General features: G+C 41.1%; 1 protein-coding gene across 1 annotated transcript in view; it reads left to right on the top strand.

Annotated features, from left to right (window-relative positions):
- The window catches only part of ZDHHC15 (zinc finger DHHC-type containing 15), a 27,848-nt gene extending 9,746 nt beyond the window's left edge, over positions 1-18,102 (top strand). Inside the window, exons 3-13 of the mRNA XM_026039051.1 lie at positions 48-126; positions 2,082-2,176; positions 3,055-3,175; positions 4,012-4,081; positions 4,676-4,708; positions 5,738-5,858; positions 7,833-7,965; positions 9,139-9,265; positions 9,918-10,027; positions 12,906-12,988; positions 14,121-18,102. Coding sequence (XP_025894836.1) covers positions 48-126; positions 2,082-2,176; positions 3,055-3,175; positions 4,012-4,081; positions 4,676-4,708; positions 5,738-5,858; positions 7,833-7,965; positions 9,139-9,265; positions 9,918-10,027; positions 12,906-12,949 — 933 coding nt within the window. The 3' untranslated portion in view covers positions 12,950-12,988; positions 14,121-18,102. The remainder of the gene's footprint in view (positions 1-47; positions 127-2,081; positions 2,177-3,054; positions 3,176-4,011; positions 4,082-4,675; positions 4,709-5,737; positions 5,859-7,832; positions 7,966-9,138; positions 9,266-9,917; positions 10,028-12,905; positions 12,989-14,120) is intronic.
- Positions 18,103-20,759: the final 2,657 nt, after the last annotated feature.

The following is a 20,759-nucleotide window of genomic DNA, read 5'->3' as shown; positions in this document are numbered from 1 at the left end:
CACACCGGGGCTGCCTTCTGTCACCAGAGCTTGTGCGGGGGTCGTAGCTCTTCCATAAGCGCCTGTTTTCTATCTTTTCTTTCTTTTTTTTTTTTTCAGTGACTCTGAGCAACCCTGTGGAAAAAGGTACGTGAGTTTCCTTTGGCATTTAGTCCTTATGTGACAATATTTGTGAATAGAATAAATGCCCTTTAAGAACACTTTTGTATTTTGCTTATCTGCAGCTGCCCATGGGGTAGATGTGAAAGGGCACTGTCCCTGGGTGCCTAAACACTGGCCCTGCTAGTGCAGGAAGAGAACAAAGTGTAAAGGATTTGGAAAAAAATTGGCCTTTCCCCAGTCCTGTCAAAGTGAGTCACCCCTTGAGGGTTTCCTCCCAGGAGCTGCAGCTTTTCCCAGCGTGTCTTGCAAGGAATGCGATGGGTGTGTTGGGAATTCCCCCGGCTTAGTCWGGGTGACAAGGAAGGGATCAGTGCAAGGCAGTGACCCTTGCTGTGCTTCCCCCAAACCCTCTCTGAGTTTATCTGTGCGTGACCACAGGCCTTTCCGCTCCGTTTTCATCCTCCAGAGCTGTTTTTGTAAGTTGAATTGGAAACACCGATTCCCCTTTGCAATCCATGTGCTGTTGGTACTTTCAGTGAAAGCTATTTATGAGTTGTTTTTTTGTTGTTGTTGTTGTTTTTGCTTTTTTAATGTAAAAGAGATACTTTTCCAAAAATTTTACATTTGTTTCCATTGGCTGTAACCACTCATCGAATGCCAGGATCCAGCCGTCGTGACATTGCTGAACAAATCAGGCAGGGAAGCAGAGTTTCTTGGTTATTAGACAGTTCCCTTTGCTGGAGGGCCACAGTCAGGCCCTAAGAAAAGGAACTAGTGGCAATTTCGGTAATTTCTCCTCCTCTAGGTAGGTCAGATGGCCTCTCTTCATTTCCTGTGCCGGGGCTGCAAGGAAGTTGTGGCTGGTTTCAGCTGCCGGGTTGTCCCATGGAGAGATGCTAAAGATCCTCCGGGTTGCTGCGGGAGGGAAATTCTCTTTGCACAAGACAGATGTCCTGATGTCTGAAACCCTTGCAGAGAAGTTACAGAAAGGACAATGTTAGTGATTTGTTCAGCAGGAAAAAATGAAGGGAAAAGTTACTTGCCAAATCTGTTGTGCCATTCCAGGTCAGTTTCCTCTAACGCGCTGCTGGATTGCCTCAACAGAAGGAAACCTGTTGCAAAATTCTCTCCTTAAAAAACAGCTTAAAATTGACTGAACTATGTCTGCATTTAGTAGGAGTAAAATAGTGAATTATTACTGATTCATATGATCAGTCCCACAATCTGCTGTGGTCTTGTGAGCCCGGATCATTTGCTGTGTCACTYGAAAGTGTCAAAGCTTTATGTTGGCCTATGTTTGGCCTTCATGCCAGGTGAATTTTCTCCCAGTCTGCCTGAGAAGTTAGAAGTTATTTGGAGCTTGGATTTTTCCAGCAGGAGTAATTGTTTTAATCAGTTTAATCAATTTAATATAAGACAGTTTTAATTAAACCCATTGTTTAACTGCGAGAATAACCCAATTTTTCCTATTTCAGTTATAGTTCAAATGCTAGCAATTTCAGTCTTGTATTTGTATCATAATGTATAATTGAGTCTTGGGTATTAAGAAAATAAAAAAGTTTAGCCATAGGAGAATTGTCCTTTGGCTTTCTGAGCTGTTGTATGCTTTGCTTGTGCCCAAAGTCTTTGAAATCAAGTTTGCTCTGAGGCATGCTGCAGTTCATGTGATAATGTTGCATCTGGGGGATTACTGTTCTTTCTCAGTAATTGCAGGGCTTTGCTTACAATCTTGAGATTTTATTTTTTAATGTGAGCTGTGGCGGATCTAAGACATTTAGCAAGAGATTTGTCTTTTCCTGGCTATGTGAAGCTCTGCTAGAACACATTATTATTTAAAGTCTCCTAAGTGGTGTTGAATGTTGTACCCGTAATACTTTTGGGTATTGTTTTTACTGTCATTGTGAAAAACTGGAGTTATGTTCTTAAGTGAACCTCTGCTTAAGAAGTGATTGTTCTCTTCCTCTATTTATTTTTTTTAGTGGCCTATCTTACAATATTCCATATTCTGTTCGTGCTCTTCGTGTGGACATATTGGAAATCTATTTTTACTCTTCCRGTGCAGCCAGATAAAAAGGTAGGAGCCCAAGCACTTTTCATACATTGCAAAGAGGAAGCTAAAGAAAGAACTCAAAAATCCATCAGTTTTGGACAATTGATCTGTTTCCTAAAGAGACAAAAAGTGACCTAGACTTCACTGGAAAAGAGAGCAACTTACCATTTTGAGAATCCTTTGACTCCTCAGAGGATATAACTTAAATCAGCCACACAGCTAACTTCTGGAGTGGCCTTTTCAGATGTTCCAGGAGAAAATTAGATTTTTAATGTTGCGCATAATAGGATTTATGTTTATTAATTATTTACAATGTCTTTGACCTCCAAGCATTTAACAAGTTGAGCCAATCCTAACCTTATTCAGCCTAGCATTACTGCAGACATTTGAGTAAGGACCTCAACTTTGGGATTTCACTCTCTGTTGAGGATGTTACAGTGTAGACAGAAACAAGTGCATCTTGTAGAGGGTTTGTCACCTCCTGAGCCAGCTGTCCCTCACATCTCTGTGGCACACATGTGAACATTCAGTTTCTCTAGAACTCTAGCACTGCCTGCCCTGCTGAAAACCCTTTTCAGATTTGAGTAGCTGCTTTCATAGTAGCTAAGCTTGTTTCATTTGTCATTTTTTTCTCTTTTTCTGTTTTTCATTTTTCCTCTTCATTATACCCAAACACTAAGGATACTAAAGGAACCTAAAGACAAATTTAACAGCTAATGAGGCATTGCATTCTGCCTGTCCAGTGCTTGCTGTCTCTCGTAATATCTTCTTAAACACTTTTTCACATCAGATTATTCTTGTATGATCTAGGGAGTGGGCAATAAAAGTGTGTCCAGACATAATATTTGAAATATTTCCCCTGCTACACGAGTAACTGGTTCTCTTGTAACTTCTGTTCCTAGTTCCATATGTCCTACGCTGACAAAGAGCGCTATGAAAATGAGGAAAGGCCAGAGGTGCAGAGGCAAATTCTTGCCGAAATCGCGAGGAAGTTGCCGGTGTACACGAGGACGGGGAACGGAGGTCAGCTGAGCTAAGGACTTTGTTTCTCTCAATCTAATCAAGCAGGCTCGGTGGCATATGTTGGCGATGCAGATTATGCTGCAGATCTGCAGMGCCTTCCCAGTGTTCCTGTATGCACTGCAGAGCTCTCATACCAAGACTTCTAATGATTCCTCTCTCTTTGTATTTGGGAAAATATAAGTATATTTGGAAAAAGCACAAGCCTTGAATACTTCAGTGGAGTACTAGCTGCTGGCTTTGAGCAGCAATATGTCACCCTTTGTATTTAGGACGTATTTATCTTGTCTCATGTATAATAATAGCCAAAATCTACGGTAATTTTTACTTAAGATGGAATTCAAGATGGAATTTAATTTAATTAAGATGGCAGAACATAATTCTCTAAACAGATTTTCTTTCTGTGGTTAAATGAACACTGACCTCCTTTCAAAGCTTAAAGGCAATCCATGTTCAGATAGGAGCTTCTGACCTGTTCACTTCTACTCAAAAAGCCAAAGGATTCTGAAGCAAAGAACTGCTCTATAGGCAATTACAAAATTGGAATGTCTTTAAAGTCTTGACTAAGGATGGAAGTCAAAGGGAAGCGTGCACTTTTGTTTTACGATATTTAAGCTGATCCTATACTTTAAAATGAGGATTGTCTCCCTCATCTGCAAATCCTTAGAGGAATTATGAGCATTGCTTATCTGATCTTGACCTGCCAGGAAAGCTGCAGTGCACCCATCTTTTAAAGTGATAGAGGAAAGAGATATAAACATTTACAAAGTGTGCAGAATAGTAACTAACAGGCAAGGAAAGATCACTTTACTCAGTGCTAATATTTCTTTTAATTTCAGGTATTCGATTCTGTGATAGATGCCAGCTAATAAAACCTGATCGCTGTCACCATTGTTCCGTTTGTGCTATGTAAGTTAATGGGTTGTTTTCACTGAAGGAAATATAATATAGGAATGAGCTGGTCCTTCATGTATCTTTCCACGCATGAAGGGACCAAGTAACTGCTTCTGTAACAGGCACCACTGTATAAACCTATGTGACAGCATTACCATTTGCTCTTGTGCTCTTTGCAGCCCTACAATGTTTGCAGTTTCCACACCTAGAGATATGTGAGTGTGAAGCTGAAAGAAACTGTGACRTCTAGTGAAAAATTAACCGGCTGCTCTTAGCAGGGTGTTTTTTGTTGGTTTTTTTTTTTTTTCCCCAAATGTTCCAGGCCTTTAGGTTTTCCCTGTGATGTTTTCCAGGGTTTAAGCCCTCCATGGCAGGAATCATCTTCATGTTCTTTTTTTATCCTCCGGAGTACCAAAGACATTGGTAGATCTTAAAAAATAAGTGTCTTAAAATGCTTACCTTAAAGAATTCAGAGAAATAGTATCATCTTAAACTTCAGATTGTAGAAATCTGCTCAAAATACCAGAGGCTTTTGCTGTAGACYTGCAGTTGGCAATTAAGTACCAAATACAAGTTTTCCTTTTTTGTTTTTTTTTTGTCCTTTTACAGATGTGTGCTAAAAATGGATCATCACTGTCCATGGTATGTCCTAGATACTAGTTTGTAATCTTCTGAAAATAGAGGCTGCTTAAATGCTTCTACTCCTCAGAATCATRTTAATATGTGTGTCTCATTTTAGACCATATATCCCTTTATTTTGGGAAATTTATAAAATAAGCATACTTTGAAATTGCCTGAAATACTTGATGTTTTTGAGAGACAGATTATTCGTATATTTGTTCATTAGCTATGCATAAAAAGCTGTTGTATTGACRTAATTTAAAACACAAATACTAATTCAGTCTTATTCAGATTATTATTCAAATTTTAAAGGCAACTCAACTTAGCTTTTAAATTTGGATATATAATCCTTGGAGCATGCAGTTAGTGTTTGCTTTCAAGAGTAGTATTTGCATGCAGTTTGTTTCTGAAATGATGCCTGCCACTTGTGCATGTTAAGGAGAATGGTGCATGGTCCTTAAAAGGAAGATTTCGGAAATTATAAGCAACGCAGACATATGCCCACTAGAACCTCCCTGGTGTTCCTAAATTTAGAAGGATTTTGCAACCTGAATTCTGAGACAAATGTGCCTACTAATTTTTCTGCATTCCTTTGTACCTCTTTGGAGTTGTTCTATGTGYGGTGAATTATAATCAAATAGCAGGTTGATATGTCAGGTATATAAGCAACTCCAGGTACTGCCGTGGTGAATGTGACTCCTCAGTTTTCCRAACAGTAGACATAAAGTAGAAATTCTAAATCTGATTACTTTTGCATACCAGAAATAGGCATGAGTAAATAAAGCCTGCAGCAGTGACACATTTACCAGTGCAGCAACTGTAAAATGAATTTCAAAAATATGAACAGTATTTTGACTTGGCATTACTAGCCATCAGGTGAAAAGCAAAAAATAATTTGATTTACATTTCCTTTTGACCACTAAGGGGAGCTATTTATTGAAGAAATTCTGTTGTATGATTAAGAACCTTAARTATAAAAAGAAAAAAAAGTTATTCATTGTCTTTATGTGCTATACATATCCTGATTTCAACTTTGCTTTTATTCTCTAGGGTGAATAACTGCATTGGATTTTCTAACTACAAATTCTTTCTACTGTTCTTAGCCTATTCTCTGTTGTATTGCTTGTATATTGCTGCAACAGTCTTCAAGTATTTCATTAAGTATTGGACAGTAAGTTGTGCAATCTGGTTACTTTTCCATATCTTCTGAGTCTCGTTGGGGGTTAATCACTSTTTCATTACTTTGTTTACTTTCAATTCATTGAGGCCTTTTTCCTATAACCTTTTTTTCCTCAGCCCGTATATGAGTAACTCCCATTTTATGTCTGATATCCAGACTGAGGAGTACATAGATTTCAAGAATCTCAGCTTATAGACTTAGCTCCTGGAAAAGAAGTTAGTTGCATTCTTTTCTTGTACAAACCTATTAGATGATATGTGTGTCAAAAAAAAAAAAAGAAACTAATCACAAGTTTCTTAATATGGAAACATCAAATGTAATTCAAAAGGAGGCACACCTCACTGAAAGAGAGCTTTGTCTTAAATGTGGTTAATTTTCCCAACTTCAAATACAGCAGCTATTAGCTGACCATATCTCCTCACTTAAAAGGAGAAGAACAAAAGCCTACTGATTAAGGAAATAATTGTCTTCTAAGTAGAAGTTCTCAACTGTCAACATTTGGCACTTTTAAAGTGGTTGCAAGAATGCCACCTACGTGTTTCAGTCATATTGCAATAAAACATTAATTGTGGGTGSGTGGCATTCTTTTTATGTGGTTTCCTGAAAATGCCCAGGCATATATTTTTTTCCAGCTTTCTTTGTAGTGTTATCTTTGGATTAGATTTCTTATGCTTCGGGAAAGAGCAGACCCCAGGGTACTACCATATTTTTGCTGTATGTGGTGGTCTCCAGAAGCTGACTTTTTGAAGACTCTGTTCCTTTCTGTGCTCTAAGATAAAGCAAAACGTGCTGTCACTGACTTGTACATATTTACACAACAATATGTCATTTAAAAAATCATATTCATTTTATAATTCCCATATGACACCTTTTTAATATAAAAGCTGACCAAAATACAGCCTGCTCCTTACTCGGTTTCCAGTTAAAATTTATATGCAAGCAATGCCAACTGACAGCTCCAGTATGAGACTGGGCCTTAGCTCTCTAGGTTTTTATGTCTGCTGTGCTGCTAACTCTCTATAACTGTGTTTAAATAACTTAACTTTGCCGTGCATTAATTTATTAATTTCTTTCTCTTTTAATACCTAATCACTTAAATAAAATGCGTCCTGAGATACTCATGGTATAGGGATCTTCTTTCATATGAAGAAAGACACAAGGATTTTATCTGTGTGCTAACACACATGGGGAGCACAAGGACTTACAAGAAACTTTTTAGTTTGAGGTCCCACACAGTCTGTCTGTAGATATTTACTTACAAGGACCTCAGTCCCTTGCCTGTCCTACTGCAGAAGGAAATAACCTCTGAGAACTTGTTTGACGTTTATTCCTCCACAATGCAGCTATGTTCAGCTCTACATTTGCCTCTTTTGCTAGTGCTATAGCTATGGAGAAGGTGAGGCTTTCTTAGCATCCCTTATATTGGAAGAGAAGAAGTTATATCCTTCTCTTGTATAAATCTGTTGTTGAATGTGTGTATCTCAGTTGTTTGAAGCTAATGACAAGCTTCTAAATTTGGAAAATTTTAATGTGACCATTCCAAAGACGACACGCTTCCCTGAAAAAGAGCACTGTTTTAGTGCATGTTCAGGAAAGTATGAAGATTAAGGGAAGCTTAGCAGAATGCAAACAGGATTTCAAAAAACTCGTACCTGCCACTTTCACTGTGGGTATAGGATGTGCTTCCTGGATCCAGATGGGAAGCTGTGATCATACTGGCTCTGTTCCATCCAAAAAAGTGATAGCAAAAATCCCCACTTTTTCTGCTTGAGATGCAGCGGGGAGAATGAACCAGATTATTTCTTCTTTTTTCTTTTCCCACTTCTTGCAGTAAGGAATGGGTTTTTTTATGCATGCAAGTTAGAAAACTCAAAGTAGGAGTTTTAGAGGATATCTTTGTTTTTCTGGAGTATTTTCTTCTTTTATTTGTCCTTCTCACTTGTTCTGTATTGCTTTTCGTTGCAGGGCGAGCTGACTAATGGACGTTCCAAATTCCATGTCCTTTTCCTTCTCTTTGTGGCAGTCATGTTCTTCGTAAGCCTGATGTTCTTGTTTGGCTATCACTGTTGGCTTGTCAGCAGAAACAGATCTACCTTAGGTAAGACTGAGTGTGCGTGTCCAGTAAAGCAGTGGTATAAGAGAACAGACATTTGTGTTCTGCTTCTAGATATTACAGCTGGTTTATGAGGACAGGGAGAATTGAAAGATTTTTGCACAACGCTGCAGGAATTTCTCTCTTTAAAGGGATGCATTTATTGAGATGAAAGCTTTGTTAGGAATACTGGAGCCTTAAAGTGTAAGGGCCCAATTATGCCAATATGCATAAGTGTAACCACACTTGCTGCGACRTCAGTGCAGCATTTTAGTAATGTGCTTATTCGTGCTCATGTTCTGGAGGGCATCCTGAACCAGCTCAGCAAGGCTGGGAGAAACTGTCCTTCCCTGATGAAGGCAAAGAAGTCAGGTGTGTAAAATCAGACCAGTGAACTGGCAATCTGAAAAGCTGTGAATCTGGGGCAGTCATTTCTATTTTCTTGCGCAGGTAGTGATTATTTAACTAGTAAAGTTTTGTAACRAAGTGCACAGTATTGAGAGCTCTGAGCGGATATGCAGATTTTGTAAAATGATTAACTTTAAAACTCATTTCAAGGGGCACYGAAGCTCATCTAGCACAAAACATCAGACCTCTGCAGCAGCTTAGAAGGTAGATAAAACTATTTCTAGTGCACTTGAGGTTCTCCTCCCCTCTCTTTCTTTTCTTRATTTTATTTTTCACCGTAACAGAGGGTCTATCTGCATATGTTTGTTCCTAATGCTTATTCATTATATTATTAATGAATGAGGCAATTTAAATCTCCAGTGCCACTTCAGAAATATGCTTTGAAGACAGACCTATTTATTTTGCAGATTTTTGATTTAGAAATTGGTAGTGTCACTGTTCCCTCAGAGTTTTAACACGAGTCTTATGTAAAGTTTGTTAAAATCTCTGCTGCAGATTGAAAAAATGGGCTTTTAGTTGGGTTTGTGCTTCCATAACTCCATATGTTTCATTTGCAAGAACAAATTCCTGCTTTTCATTTGAAAGTTGCGTAAGTATTTACAGGCTTTCAAGAGCATATTACTTTCATACTTTGGATCTTTGTAATGCTAGTTCACAGTACAGTAGATCATGTGTGCATGTTGTAGTCATCTTTGGATGCACAATCGTGTTTCAGTGTATTTGACAATAATTTCCCTTCCCCGCCCCCACTGAAATTGCATCTATCTTTAGAGGCTTTCTCAGCTCCAGTGTTTCAAAATGGCCCAGATAAAAATGGATTCAATCTAGGCTTCGTAAAGAACCTTCAGCAGGTGTTTGGAGAAGAAAAAAARCTCTGGTTACTACCTGTTGTCTCTAGGTGAGTAATAATCAAGTCAGTGCTAAAAGCTGATAAAATTAACTGAAGACACTGASTTTTAGATGGCTGCTGCAGCTGTATGTGCCACATCTGTGCTTGTGTGCTTAGCTAACTGCTATCAGGCATCATTGCAAATGCACCTGCAAACGCAGGGTGAATTTATTCTCAAACACTTGTTTGACAGTCACTCTAAGATTGGGGCCATTTGCCATTAGGCACGGTTCAGGTACAAAAGTAAAATCTGTGGTATAAATAGATAAAAAAGATATAGATTTTCTACAAGCATGGTTTTATCAACCGCCCTTTCTTTCTAATTGTCCTTAATTAGTCTTTTTTCTCCTCATTTCAAAATAACTTGACTGAGGCACATGGATTTCTGCTAAAAAATAGCTTGTAACATCATTTCTAGTCTCCAAACACTTTGCAGGAATTCAGGATCAAAACTACATGGTATCTGAGCTGTCACAAAAATAAACTCAGTATTTCTCAAATCTTAAAAATATTTTAAAGTAAATGTTGGGAATATAGACGAGAAAACCTGTCATATGCAGATGAAAGCTAAAACAAGTGTCCAGGTTGATTCTTCAGGATTTTCATTCTTCAGAACCACTTGCTGCTTTCACAGTGTTTCTCTCTGCCTTTTTCCACGTAGCCAGGGAGATGGACACTTTTTCCCGATGAGAGCTTTGTGCGAAGCTCAGAATCCTCTCCTAGCAAATGAAGAACAGTGGGAAGATGATGGGATAGATGAAGAGCCACATGGTAAGGCAATACAAAAAGAAATTAGTTGTGTCTTGATGCACAGGGACTAGCAGATGAGTTACAAGTGCTGGCTAAATCACTAGGCAGCTCTGGCTTGATCAATGAATAAATAGGCCCTTCTTTGAAATCAACTTTTTTATTTCAAGATAAAGCTTCAGACTTGCAAATAAATGGACTGAGAGGTTGTTACTCTCAAGTTGCAGAGAGAATTTGAGATTTCCTCAAACTGTGAATTGATACGTAAATTCTACTGCGTGCTGCACAGCTACTGGAGACATGAAGTTGTGCATGCAAAAACAAAAAGACTATGATTCTTAAAAATAGATTTTTTCTGAGAGCTTATGCAAGTCTGCATACRAACACCTGTATGCAGAGATACCTTTGGGAAACTATTTTATACTTAGCTTGCTCTGCTTTAGTATAAGAATACAGAAGAAGTTCATTTCCTCTTCATGTTTGCCTAGATATTCACTGTCTAATGTATAAAAGACATATATATGATACAACATGTTGGCTCAATAGATTTCATCACTTCTTGAAATATACTTTTTATGCTATGGACCATCCTATTAGGGGAAAAAGCTATAAATATCTATTATTCTGTAGATATCTCTATATATCTGTGTATCTTTTATTTGACTGCTTTGGTTACATGCATGCAAAATGAGTTTGATAATTCATTACCATTACTTTTCTGCCCTTCAACATGAGGGGACTTTCTCACTTATTTAACTCCAAGCTTTGGGCTTTGGAAAAYACACTGTGTATCAGAATATCAGGGTTAATGTCAAAGCCCCCATTTACCATGTTCTGAAGGTTCATGAATCTTGTCCCAGCATTAAGCAAGGAGTCATGTTTTTTTCTGTAGTGCTCGGATGTCGTCCGCATTTATTTGGACAATAACACTGCACTGATTTGGAAGCCACGTTCCCTTTAAAAGGAGTAKGATGACCTCACTGTCCTTTTCCCCTTCAAGAATGGTGAAAGCGTAGTTAATTCCCAGGTTACTATAACGAGGGAACCAAACAAGTACACTTGGAGAACCAGAAATCACAGCTGTATTGTTCAGAGATGGGATTTCCATAGTTACTCTCTTTATTGCCTCAGTTTTCAGGCACTTTGCCAGGAACGTTCGCCTTCAGGCATACGCTTTAGTCATATGTGCACAGCCCAGGAGGAAGTCAGTAGTCTTGGTTAGAGGCTGTAACAACGACTTTTCCTGTGGGCTTCTGTTGTTGTCCAGTCTCTAGTAAGATTGTATTTGCAATTTTCAAATTATTCCACTGCAAAATAAACAACCTGTATTTTCCTTCACCTACTGGTAGTGCTGGCAAAATGTGCCCCCCAGCATAAGAGGTTCCTTTTAGCTTTAATTCAGAGAAAAGCAGCTTGCTTTAATTAGTATGTGTGTGTTAGAAAAATACCTCTTCCTCCTGATGGGGTGTGTGTATAGCTGTAGCATAAATCAATTTTAAAAAATAAAGAGTTAAAAGGGAGAGAATAGACTGTATACCTGCAGTTATGGCTGACCTTACTACTTTGGTCCATGATCAGTGAGGCTTAATTTTTTCTGGCTTGGGTTTAGATAAAGGTGGAGACTCCAGATATCCAGATAAGGACATTGTATCCTTTATRTCTCACCTGCCAGTGACTTGGAGCTGCAATTCAGCTGCTGGAGCAAACAGCAGGGGATCTTGCCTTTATTTCTCTTACTGCCAGGCACATCTTCCTCTCTGCTCTCAGCCTGGGCACCTGAATCCAGCAAGAGGAAGCCCCGCGTGGAGATGTGAAGTAGTTTTCTGCTACAGGATAAATCCCTCTCTTAGGGCATTTTGCTCTCGCCTCTTGAGTGCTCCATTCCCGCCGTGCAGATAACAAATGTCTGTGCAGCAGGAGGAAGGAGGGCTCCTCTCAGCCACGGTCCCTCTCTCCAGGCTCCTGCAGAAGAGGAGAGAAACAACAAAGAGATAATTATAAGAAAAGGGAGGGCCGGGGGAGCTTGATGAAGTGTTTCTTTGTGTAACATTATCCTGCCGAACTGCATTACTGCAGTCTTTTATCCATCCAGATGTTCTGGGTGTGCAGAAGGCAGTGCACTCCTAAGGCCCCGCGACCGCAAAATCACATGGCTTTTAGGGGAGAGGAACCCAAAGGGGACTAGGAGGTCAGTGAGGAGAGGGCAGGCCCCGCTGGCAGCAAGAAGGGGTGGCAGCCCAGGTCCTGAGAGCGTGCAGGCCTTTTTCTCAGCTGTCTTAACCAAATTCTTGTTCTATTTTTTTTTTGTTGTTTTTCGCCAGAAAATGAAAGCACTTGCTTCTGATTTAATGTTAATTTGAAGTTTTTTTTCARAATTATTAATGCTCATCCTTTATTCACAGGCATCTGTTAAATCGTCTAGTCCGGAAGCTGCCCCAAATCACATGCTGGCAGCTCATCAAGTTATCATTTTTTTTCAAAGATATCACTTATAATGTAATTGAAAGGTTGATCGTGGATGAGTCAAAGCAAGTTGTGACACAAGGGATGTTGTTTYACTCTCATTGCTGCTTTTCTTTGTCCTGTAGCATCAACAAATCAAGAGTTTGCAAATTCTGTGTTAGAAAATCTTACTGCTTCCCTTCCCTAACTTAGAGATTGAAATAGTCCATTAAAACAGGAAGATCTTGATATGTCATGGTCGCTTTAGAGCGTGTGACATGGCTGTTTAAAAAAAAATAATAATAATGAAATAATCTCAGTTTGGAAAATGGTGTTTGGTTAGCTCTGACAAGGGGTTGCCTATTTTCATTTGGTGTGATGCTTAAAAACACTTTTCTGTACTTAATAAAGAAGGAAAGAAATGGACTTATCTCTAACTGCTTTATTTTTCATTGTGTAGATGCCAATGAAGCTTCATCCCTTGCCATAGAAAAGGAGACGTAGCGATTTGACAATGTGACAGCACAAAGCTTGTTCAGAAAGGTCAGTATTTCTTTCTTGGTTATCTTAAAAGCAGGATCTCTGCAGGGAATTTAATAGGTGGGTCATCGTGGACAGATACTGGCTCTAAASGCCAGCTCTGTTCCTGAGCCACGTGAAGCCCAGAGATCTCTCACCACAGCATCGTGTTGATGCAGCTCTGCAGCACCGTGTTTCACTAGTGGTGCTACAGCTGACAGAGAAACTGGTGTAGGAGAAGCTAAAGGGGAACAGTGGCTGGGCCAGGTGCTTGCCCAGTTTGCTCAAAAGCTGAAAGGGGCAGGTTGTAGGGGATGATATAAACCTGCTGCTCCTCTGGTGGATGACAGCCACATTTCTTGCCACCAAGTTCTGCAGTTTTAAAAAGGAGATCTGTGATTCATGGAAGGTGGAGATAACAGCCTTGAGAGAAACTGAGTTTGAGAACGGCCGTGTTGCCAGCTCAGCGCAGCTGGGAGTAAGTGCGAGGGACTTGCAGTGTCCTTCTCTGCCCGCACATTGATCTAGTTTTTCTTCACCCTGACAAAYGGGTGCAACAGCAGATGATACATGGTTTGGAGAAGATGCTGCATGCCAGGGTGGTCACTGATGCATGATATGCTCTGACTTTTATGAAAGTGGGGAAGGACCCACATGTGTCCCAGTGCAGTGAGCTGTAGCCTGCGTCCTCCTCAGGCTCCATGAAAGACTTGTACAGTGAAGTGTCACTGAGGAAGATTTGAGAAGCATCCTCTGCTCTCCCCCTTGCAGGAGGTGTAGTTGTCAGCTACAGCTTGCCGCTTAATTAACTGGATGTCAGGTAACTCTAAATTGTATGTGGAAGCACTGTAATCCATTGCCTCRTTTTCCACATGGGTAGCGCAGCACAAGATTTTAATAAATGGGTTTCTTGCATGCTTTAGGTAAGATTCTATTTTCTTCCACTGAGAGGGAAGCAAACAAACAAACGTTTCTGCTGTTGATAATTGGTGAAAACTAYAGAATACCTTTCTACCCAGGGAGTGAAAAAGCAGCGTTTTCCCTGTCCTTCTATGTGACTTTAAAATAATGGTCAAAGTCAAGGTTATACAGCCATATATTGTAGCTCATAAGATCAGTGCTTACAATTGCACATTTTCCTTCCTTTAAATTTCAGCTTCCCTCTCAGGAGCCAACCTCCTTCTCTTCTTGTGGACTTCAGTTCTGAGGGTCAGCAAACAAATGGATCTTCAGGATGAGAAAGCATCATGAAGTATCATGTGGTTGGGATCTGCATTCTCGAGTGCTTCTCCAGAAATCCTGCTGCACAGATGTTTTGAGGCTTTATAAGTTTAAGTTATGGAGTGAAAAGAACAATTTTATAGAGTGATTCTGGCCGGTCTTCTTTGGCCTGCTCTCTTTATTTTATAAATAATATATATTTTTTATTCAAAATAGGTGAAAAAACAAAACTGATGTGAGTGCATTTCCAAAGGCCTTTTCATTTTGCAAACATCAGGGACTYGAGCTCTCAGAATTCTTCCAAGCCATAATATTCTTGGGAAATCTATTTATTTTGAAACTGATTCTCCAACCTTCTCTAACAAGTGGCATTTTCTACTAAGTGTGTAAAGTCCTATCTGAATAAGTTTAACTCAATGAGAAGCAGACTTGCATAAATTTGGGGCTAAATTGGTAGTCGTGTGCGTGTTGAATGTAAAAGTGCTGAACATGCATAAACATGTGCAGCTGTGTATGGAAATAGAGTAGTTGGGCGTGTTGGCAGTATCGAGATTCAAGAATATTGCGGCTGTCGGTGCTCCCTCCCAGGCGGTGTCATTGCTGCAGCCTTGGAGTTAGAGCACCCTCGAGGCCAAATCCCACTCCAGGTACCTGGGGGCATTTTAGTGCAGTTTGCATTAATCCCTAGGGCCAAAGGACAGAATGTGCAGAACAAAAAGAGCATTATTACCTCAGGATCGGCGTTGAGTGGGAATTTTTTATATTTATGGAGTTAGAAAGGAAGGTGTTAATTTGAAATACGTGAGTTGGATTTTTTTTCTCTCCCTAACACCCAGGGGGTGATCAGATTTTTTTTTTCTATTTTTTTGACTCCATTTGCAGTTAAAAGAAAGCACCAGTATTTTAATTCTGCAGCATGGACCTGAGAATTTGCTGTCTGTATGATATGCAGTTTTCTAGATCTGAGTCCATTTTTTTCCTTTTAACCTGAATGGTTCGGATCTGGCAACTCCATCACTCATGTTTGAATTAGATGCATGCTTCAAGTATTAATATGCTGCCTTTCAGATCATCTGTTACACCATTTTCTCTCCATTTTTATGTTTGTTTATTGCCYCTTTGCGTTGACAGTGACTCAGCAGCAGTTGTGCACGTTGTGATAAGAGACCGGGTGAGTATCTGCTCGGTGACAAAGGCCTTGGCCACATACAGGATCTTTTTGCCTCTGTTGACTCGGCTGCAGCCACCTGTATCTCCACTGGTGGCACATTAATGAGGCCAAGGAGTCGTGCGGAGGTTTTCTGTCCCTAAGAGTAGGCATTTGATTATCTGATACAACACGTCTGTCTAAAAGGCATGGTTTATATCAGTGTGTAATCTCTGCAGTTTGGTACAGAGCAGGCAAGGTGTTCTATAAAATGTCTGCTGCTACAGTTTGAATCTTAAGAGACAGGGTAAGTTCTCCAGTCTTGACGACAATGAAGGTTGTTCATCCTGTTCCTTGGAGTGTTGCTCCCTGGATGTCCCTGCTGCTGAGGCTGCAACTGCTTCTCCTTGGTGGTTCTGTAATTGAATGGTTTTTGATGGCTGAATCCATCCCATTTCTAATAGTTCTGTTGCTGGATCTTAGGTTGCATTTGGTGAAGGACAGCGGTAGAATGAATCACCTCATTTCTGCCAAAACAAAATGGGGTCTTTAGAGCAAGGTGGCAGTTAAATGCACTAGGAATTCATAGGAATTTAGCTCCTGCTGTTACTTGTGCCTTTTAAAATGTTACAGTCTCTAAATTTCTACTACATAAAAACAGGAAGATGATTTGGCAGCTCTCTGCTTCATTCCACCAGCTTAAGAGTATTTTTAGGCTAGGAATATCAGAGCTTGTCTGCAGGCATGTGGAGCTGCTAAGAGTTTCCTGAGCAGGTTCTTGACTCCTTTCTGCATCTGCTTCTCTTTAGGGCCATTTCCTCCTTTCAGGGTTATTTCTTTGCAAACGGGCAGTCACAGAACTGCCTAAAAGACCTGCAGGCAGTTTGCTGTCCAGCTGCAACACTGCTTAGTTAGTGAATAACATAGATTGTCTTCAGTTGTGATTATTATTAAAACCTGTATCTTTATGATTATGTTTGGAAACAGCTTTAAATGTTTCTGAGTATTTTTAAATGATGCTTTGGCTTTTTTCCTTAGCTTGCATACTGTTATTAAGTAGCTTTTCTTGTGACTAGGTATAGCTGATTTTCCATTTTCCTTACAAGCAGCTCAGCCTGTACCTGGTTATAACAAACTCTTGTCCAGGCAGAAACAACGAGCAACTTGATAGCTTCAAAAYCACTCCAGGTCTGTATTCACACTGGTCAGATTTTTGTAAGCTTCACAAATGAAACAGAAGAATTGAAAAAGAAACAGGAAGCTTGTGTTAAAATTAAGCAGGACAAAATGTAGAGAAGTTCAGGTATGTCAGAGTGACCAGAAAAGCTCCGTTTTGCTCTTCTGCTTCCTTAGAGGCGAAGCGTCGATTCTGTGCCCAGAGCTGTGCTGTTCTGCTCTGCCTTCCAAGCAGCAGTCGAGTGGGGCAGGTGCCTCTGCAGCCCAAGATTTATTAAGGCTGAATAAAAAAGGCTGCAACAGAAACGGACAGTCAGATCTGAGAAAACTTGGTATTTTTCAAAACATTGTTCTCCAGATCTTCTTGCCTTGTGCATTATTGCAGCTGGTGTTGAGTGTGATTTCAGATTAGCTACCAAGACAAACACGGTTATTTCGGTGAGTCTTTTGGGCCGTTAGAAACACTGCCCGATAGAAATCTAATCTAAGCATAAAAGCAGTGATTTTGATTGCACCACCTAATCTTATGGGTTTAAAGGTGTGTTTCTGTTTGCTTTCTGTTTCCCTGCTGCAGGTGTAGGYAAGTTTCCRTGAGGGTGTTGGAGCTGGGACGCTCCGTGTGAACGTGCCAGGCAGCCCGCAGGTAGTAATGGTGCTGGGAGGCAGCTGGGCTGACCGAGAACCTTCCTTCCCGACATCAGACCTTCACTGGGAATCTTTTCCAAAGTGTTGACCATTGATGGTCTYGCTTAGATTAAGTCAAGGGCTTTGTCTTCTGTACAGCATGTCCTGCCTTTCCCTGGCCCGTTGCTGTTTGTATTTCACTGTTTTACAAAGAGGCCTCCTGTCCGCAGGTCCCAAGRCCCCCATGGGCTGTAGGCGGCTCTTGCAGGTGGGCGTCGTTGCGGGGAGGACGAATTTCCCGGCTGGATGCAGCCRCGTCGCTGCCGCGCTGCTCCTGTCCCGGGGTGATGCTCCCTGGAGAGTCGAGCGCCCCAACGGGCTCCCAGCTTCCCTCCCTCCCTCCGCTGCCCATTGCATCGAGACACACTGAGCTCTCAAAAGCATCATATGAGGCATCATATTGATGTCTCCCTGGGTCATCTTGTGGCAAGCCCTGCCCYTTGCCAGGGGGTCTGCGTAAGGAATTGGGGCTTGGACAAGCACCGCTGCGCTGTGGTTTGGYCTGTGGTCTCCTGCTGCATTGCTGGGTATGTTTTTGGAAGAGGACAGGATTGTCCCTTTCAACAGGGAGTAGCACTGTACTTTTTTAATGGGTTCTCCTAGCGTGTACTGTGACTGCTAAGGCCTGGGAGGTTTTCTTTTAGCATAGCAGTAATGAACATGAGCTTCCTGGAGCTGATTAGAAATAGGAATCAGCAGAATCTAGAGCAATTAGGCTTTTAAAATTCTGCATTCTGAGGTGGACCTGAAAGCCCAACGTAGTAGTGGTAGTTACTGAAGTCTGTAGCACAGCCTGAATGTCAAGCCTGAAACCTCCTCAGCCCGGCCAAAGGGGCCACGTGCGTTCCAGGGGCTCTGGGGGTACGAACTTTTGAAAGTGGTCCATAGTACTTGAAAATACCTTGATTGTTATTGGTATTTTTCCAGGTATATCAGCTTTGTTTTGTTACAGAATACTTGTGAAAATAAACTCATTTTGAAACCATCGATTAAAGCATTTGCATGGTAGAGTGGCCTTTTTCATTAAAAATCGTGGTCTGTCAGGCACTCGGCAGGGACGAGCACTCCAGGGTTGTGGCACTGCCATGSAGCTGCTCCTGCTCCAGGCTTTGACTCCTGCTCTGCTGGTTATCACTGAGCTCAAACCCCCTGTCAAATGCTTTTATTCTTGCTCTCCTTTCTACTTCTTGCATTATGCTGAATATGCAGTTAAAATATATCTGGTTTCAACTATTTGTGCTGTTTTCTCTGGAGAATAAGAAGGTAAGTAAATATCTATTTCAAAAATTGTACAGTGTTTCATTTGCAACTGGACTTACTGGTGGCCAGGTTCATGGTTCCTATCCTTGACAGCTTTGCTCCAAGCAGTGCGATCCAGCTTTCTGTGCTGCTTTTATCTTCTTCCTTAAAAAAAAAAAMCTCCTTTCTTTGTTTTGCAGCTTCAGTTTGGAATGTAAACTGTGTGAAGTAAAGCCTAAGTTTACATTTCAAATATGAATCTGTAAGTTCTTTATGCTTCATGCCATCATTTGCTTTTTTCCTGTATCAACTGGAAAAAACCCAGCATTTGTAAATACAACAGCTTTTGTAAATACAACAGCATTTGTAAAGCGTTAGGTGGATCACAGCCAGTCAAAAAATGCTAAGAGCTCTGTGTAAAAAACCAAAACCCCAAAACGAGGGATCCTCTTTTTCTCCTTCTTCCACTTGTGCTTGAGAAGACAGAGTCTTGTACCAGGTACTAGTACCAGGCAGCTCATAAAACACAGAGGTGTTTTAGTTGATGGAATTGTTGCTATTTAGTTCTTACTGGACTTTCAGTTTTTGCTTCCCTGGAAGCATGGGGAGAAGAAGGTCTCTGTCCTGCCTGGCTGCTTTCTAAAACGGAAGCCCTGCCTGTGCAGCKCCAGCTCGGCGCTTTCCTTTGCAAATGGAAGCAAAATCCTGTGGATTGTGGACAGTGTTGCTGGGCTGTTCCCCTTCCCAGAGGATCCGGTGCTGCAGCAGGTGTGCAAGAGATGCAGGTCCTCGTTCATGGAGACGCAGGTCCTCTCACAGAGATGTGGATCCTCCCTCCCGCTTTCGTAACGAGCCACCTGCCTTGGTGCTGCCGACGCGGCCTCCAGCAACAAGGAGATTTCATGAGTGGCGTCATAAAGTCCCCRCGCGAGGAGGTAGGTGGAACCTCGTGAGCTGCTCGGCACCGGCCCCAGCCGTGGGAAGGGTTTTGCAGAGGCCACGTTCACTGTGGACTTGGGCGGTTCTTGCTGAGACCTGAAAACAGCCAAACCAGGAGGTCCAACCAGCGGCCCTGGTGGAACAGGCAGCTTCCATCGCAGCTTCCTCCTTCACTGGAAGCATGTGAAACAGGAATTATTTTATGAATTCATTTAGGTATTTTTCAGCTGGAAGAGACATATTTATGTTTGTTTTTTGAAATGAGCCCTTCAAATATTAATTGAAGTTCATGATTAACTAATCCAGTTAAAGTTCAGCTGTCTGGCGAGTTATCCCTTGCTTCAAAGGGAACCAAAGTGGCGTCACTCATTGGTGTTCAGTGCTGGCCTTCGATTTGGCAAGAAACCTGGTGATAGATAGAACAGGAATGGGCAGAGCTGCTCGTGCACCAGAAAGCTGCTGGGGAGCCCRGTGCTGCCTCCCGCCTGGGTCACAGCGACTTCTGCTTTTCCTTCTCACCGCTAACGCTGTAGGGAAGGCAGGCAGGCTAACGTGGTGGGTTCTATGTCAATAACGTAAATTATTGGAAATATTAACAGAGATTCCATTTTATACATTATATTACCGCATTCAGTTGCTTGTAGATAAACCACGGGACCTGATGTTGGTATTTTTAAATATTTTGAGTCTGCATAATTTGCATTAAGTGCTGCTGCGTTCGGCTAAGGATGTGACACATCAATCAGAGTTCTGTTGTTTAATACTCAATYATTGCTTAAATTACTAAGATATGAATGTTATAAACAGCCTCCTGGCAACACGTTTAGTCAGGGGAGGACTTTGCTGTTGCTGGCATTGAGACTTTGGGTATCAAATGGGTTTTTACAAGAGATTTTGATACGCTCATTTTTACTGTTGGACAAACGTTGTCTTTAATACAAATGCTTTGTGTTTCCCTAGCACTCCTGAAGTGTTTACATGGTTTATACAGTTGGATATGCAGTGTGTGGGGACTTGCTGTTTTCTGTTATTGTTTATACTAGAAAGCCTGCGTGGTTTATACTGTACCACAGGCAAGGACTGCATTAAACCATTTTTGGCTAATTTATTGGTTATTGTGATTGGCTGTTTCTCTGAATTAGCGCGTGCTCAGGAAAAACTTCAGCTCGGAAGGAGCCAAAAAGCAGGGCTTTGCAGCGGAGGCGGCCGCCGTGTTCGGAGCAGCCCGGCGGGGCCGCGGGGCGGGAGCRCGGCGCTCCGGTTCCGCAGTTCTTATAATGTGCATGTGTGCAAAGAAATCACAGATGGGCCCTGCAAATTATTTTTTCCTAATTTATAGAAAAAGAAGATGCTAGATAGTTTTTAGGGGTTAGAGATCATGTGCTGAGC

This window comes from Nothoprocta perdicaria, unplaced genomic scaffold, assembly GCF_003342845.1.
Source record: "Nothoprocta perdicaria isolate Ctin4 unplaced genomic scaffold, notPer1 scaffold_22, whole genome shotgun sequence".
Lineage (NCBI taxonomy): Eukaryota > Metazoa > Chordata > Aves > Tinamiformes > Tinamidae > Nothoprocta > Nothoprocta perdicaria.
This window is presented reverse-complemented; position numbering and strand designations above follow the sequence as displayed.